We start from the raw sequence: 4,137 nt of genomic DNA on the forward strand, positions 1-4,137 counted from the left end.
CTCACCCTTATGCCTGAACACCTTTTATTCACACTCCCTCTCCTTCATTACACCCACTCGCCATTTTCCTTATCCCCATCCCTGTCTCTCCCCTTCCTTCCCCCACCGCTCTCTCTCCTCCCTCCCTCTTCTGTGGCCTTATCTTGAGAATATCGGTAGCACACTGGGTGAAAAATTGATCCTCCCCGCCTGTCTGTGGACGCTGCCACAGCGCATTAGGCTGTGTGTGATGTGTGTGTGTGTGTGTAGGCTTGCGGGAGAGGGGGGGGGGGCTGAGGTGGGAGGGATATTTGCATATCATCAAAGTAGGGAAAGGGAGTGTAATGAGGAGAGAATGTGTGTGTGTGTGTGTGTTGGGTGTGTATAAGGACTAGTGTTGATGGGTTGGGTTTGAGTGTGTGTGAAATGAGAGAGAAGACCAAGGGAATATGGGAGGTGAGATGGACTGGGATGGGTTTAGGTATGCGTGTGTGTGAGACAGAGGACAGACAGACCGAGATCACATGCATGCTTCCCTTCACATGCCATCCATCACACCCCTCACGCACACACACCCGCACAGAGATGATGCACATAATATCAGCAGTCATCATTTACACTAGTTTATGTCAGACATATTAAATATGCTGGCCATATGCTGATTTTGACACAACATAACTCGACAAAAAAGTACTCTTTCTAGCCTCACGCATTGCTATGAAACTATGACAAATGACCACATTTCACTATAAGAGCATACGGAGCTCAACTGGCGTGTGTAGGATGAGGACACGTGCACAAACATGTTCTATCCGTAAGACATTTGACTCGCAAGGCAAGCAGAGGGTCACACAAGCAGACTCGCCTCGTTTAGCCTTGATGGTGAATATTTAATTAGGCCAATTTATTTGAGACGTAGGGTGAATAATCCCCTTTTTTGTTCGTCACAGTTTATTTTCTGTCTATCTGTGTGTGTGTGTGTGTGTTTTTTAGCAACTGTAAAATGGTACGCAACTTTGGCAAACACAGCAAATACTTATTTTTAAAGCGAACTTCCAGCTCCAGCAGAAACAGCTGCAATGGGTAGGCTTGGTATTTGTAAATAAATAATTTAAAGCCCCTTTTAGCCTGCCTCTGCTATCCGCAGCTTCTGATTTACCAGGAGATATAATCGACTACCGATCCTCGACGAATTCATATCACCAAGTAAACTCGTGGTTCTAAAATAAAGTGAACGCAAACACGCCATGAAAAACACTTTGAAATATAGTTTCGTGTTCTTTTGGTCTCGGCGAATGTTGAGGAGAGGTGTACGCCGAAACCAACTACAAACACTTTCTTTGTTCTGGTTTCGATTGGTCACGCCTGGTGAAATCCGACTTGAGCGTTGACGGTCTGTCACATTTCACGCTGACACCAAGCGAACACTGGGCGCATACACACACATTGGCATCCAGCATACACTCACACGCTGGGCTCACCATATTATCGACAGATCCGAGTCAGGAGTACAGTCGAGGGGAGCACATCGCAGGTAAGGTGTTGTAAGAATGAAACTACTCCGTGTGGGGAAATTAGACCGGCTTTCAATGGCAGACTCGGAGGCGGGGTCATTCCTTAAGATCGTGTTAATTTTAGCCGTGGTTCTTTCTTTGTAATTTTAGGTTGACCACTTTTTAAACATCCTTCTCTGTGTGCTTTGCTGTTTGCCCCTTTTACAGCTGGGGAAACATCACCGGGTCACCCCAACTCAACGAAATATATCGCGAATAAGTTATTTTTAAACGCCTTTTTTGTTTGGTTACTATTAACCAGGCAATTTAAAGGGATCCGAGGCGTGGGTGGCTAGCGACGGACGGGGTTTTTCTGTGTGTTGGTCGGTGGAGGAGGAGGGGTTGGTTGAGCTTGCCAAGCTAACGTTGGTGAACGACACTACGCATCCTGACTAAAGTTTAAATGGTTCTTAAAGTGGACAAAGTTGCATTAAACTTAATTCGGGGTTTAAACCGGTTGTGAGAAAGCCACCGGGTGTGCTAACGCGGTTGTTGTACGCTTATAATAAGCGTATCATGCGTTTACCACGGTGTGCTATGCGCACTAACGTTAGCATGCCCCCCCCCCCAGCGCTAGCCTCCTGTGAGCTAGCGAGCCGTGGACTCACTGCTCGGTTGTTGTGAACTAAACGTCGCTGGTGGACCGTGGGGTTGAACAGTACTGTCCTGTGGAAGTAGCTCCGTGTTTGTTTAAGTCACCGACACCTGGCCACAGTAGTGATGAGTTAAGAATAGAGATGTTATCTCGCGCAGACAACGTTGTTTAACGTTACGGTAGTTGTTGAACCGGTTTGGGGAATCACGCTGGGGTGTAACGTTACGAACGTTACTTAGGCAAACTTGAGGGAAGTAGTAACGTTACCTAAAGTTGGGCCACACACACGTTAGATGAGCTGTGTTTCTTCACATCTCCGTGTTTGTGCGAACAGCAACAAAGAGCTCAGTTTAACTCTAACTTTGTATTTATAAACAGTGACTAAACGCTTCGTCTGTGAGAGGAAACGAGAGGAAAACGCAAGAAAAAAAAAAAAGAGGAAATCCCCCGAAAGGAAATGCCAATCGCAGCCACTGGACAGCCAACGACTCAGGAGCCTAGAGTTTGCCCCCGGCTGCCCTCCACCCCGGAGCCTGGCCCTAAAGGGGCTGATTTATTCGAGGAGGCGGGGGCGGCGGAGTCGGCGGAGCGAACAGAGTACGGGGGCGCGGAGGGGGGCAGAGGACCGGGCTACAGTTACAGCCAGAGCGGCGCTAGGGGCTTTGCACAGCCCGGATCCACCAACGGCTCTCCGCCGCAGTCTCCAGCCGCGTCCTCCTCTTTTCTCTTCCACCCACTTCACCCCCACCAAATGGCCATGGAGCCCCCAAGGACTCGATCGCGTTCTCGGTCTGGATATTACCAGCAGTACGGTGGTGGGAATGGCAATGGAATTACCGGCAGCGGAGTCATGGGATCTAACCATCATCTCCACCACCACCACCACCAGCAGCAGCAGCAGCAGCAGCAGCAGCAGCAACTACATCCACAGCAACACGGTGCCGGTTGCGCACCACTTGGAGCTCACGGCAACCTCCCGGAGAACCAGCCGCGAGCCCCAGGAAGTAACGCCTCCCCCGGCATTCAGAGGCTGTCTTCGGTCCCCGGAGCGCACCGCATCCCGGCAGCAGGTAAATGCCGCCAGTTGTCATTGTAATTGACTATGTATGTGGTGGTGTACCCTACGACCGGTAGAGGTAAACGAATCAGACGTTTCACTCGACTTTTGCCTTCACATACCTGCAAGTTGCAGAGATAGTCGTCGAGGCGGTAAATACCTTCGGGATGTTTTCAGAGGCAAGTTGAGAGGAGCGAGCTGTCGGGTTGGCGTGGCAGAAGTGTCCGTGCATGTGTGAACACATTTGTTGTATTTGCTTGCAACAGAGCTGCAGTGGGGATGTGGTGCACCGTTCGCACATGCAGTAGGTACATGAACAGCAGCAGCCATGTGTGGTGTGCTTATTGAACTGCTGTGAATAGTTAGTCACCCAGACAGTTTTTCTTAAGACATGTCTTTGTCTAAACTAGGCCTGTGTACAAAATGATGAAGGAGTTTGGCTCTGTAGCCTGTAAATGAAAACAGGGATACCTCATATATGTCTGTTCATTTGATCTACACTCTTGTATCGCTGTTAAAGATGCAGGTTTGTTTTCACATCCACATACTAAAATCATAATACTGTAAATCTGAACCGTCACCACTTTGGACAAGAGACAAACTAAACAACAACATATGATGTGTGGTGTTCTATGAAAGAACATGACCCATGGCACATGGCCTCCACAAAACAACAGGGTTTGTAAGGTCCTGAAAAACATGGAAACGTCCTGGAATTTGAAAATGGCAATTTCCAGGTCTGGATATGTTTTGGAAACAATACTTAAAACGTCTGAGCAGATCAGATGCATCACTTAATGTTACATTATTCTCTGCGTGGGGTAATGTAAGACTCTGTCCCTTTTTATTTTATCTTTTATGTACGCAGACTTTTTAGAGAATGTATGATCCTCGATGGCACGGGGAAGTCTTAGGAATGAATATTGGTGAAGATGTGTATGAACTCTGATTAT

The 4,137-nt window shown here is 48.0% G+C and overlaps 1 protein-coding gene across 1 annotated transcript; it reads left to right on the forward strand.

Moving 5' to 3' along the window:
* Positions 1–1,322: 1,322 nt before the first annotated feature.
* LOC116392940 (zinc finger protein ZIC 2-B-like) lies at positions 1,323–3,434 on the forward strand. Its single transcript, XM_031864786.1, has 2 exons — positions 1,323–1,513; positions 2,506–3,434. The coding sequence occupies exon 2, from the start codon at positions 2,585–2,587 to the stop codon at positions 3,221–3,223; it is 639 nt and encodes a 212-aa protein (XP_031720646.1). The 5' UTR covers positions 1,323–1,513; positions 2,506–2,584; the 3' UTR covers positions 3,224–3,434.
* Positions 3,435–4,137: the final 703 nt, after the last annotated feature.

Source organism: Anarrhichthys ocellatus, unplaced genomic scaffold (assembly GCF_004355925.1).
Source record: "Anarrhichthys ocellatus isolate YVR2014 unplaced genomic scaffold, GSC_Weel_1.0 scaffold31, whole genome shotgun sequence".
In the NCBI taxonomy this organism is placed as follows: domain Eukaryota; kingdom Metazoa; phylum Chordata; class Actinopteri; order Perciformes; family Anarhichadidae; genus Anarrhichthys; species Anarrhichthys ocellatus.

Excerpts from the sequence above, each read along its gene's own strand:
- LOC116392940 (XM_031864786.1), top strand. The coding sequence starts at position 2,585 with ATGCCAATCGCAGCCACTGGACAGCCAACGACTCAGGAGCCTAGAGTT.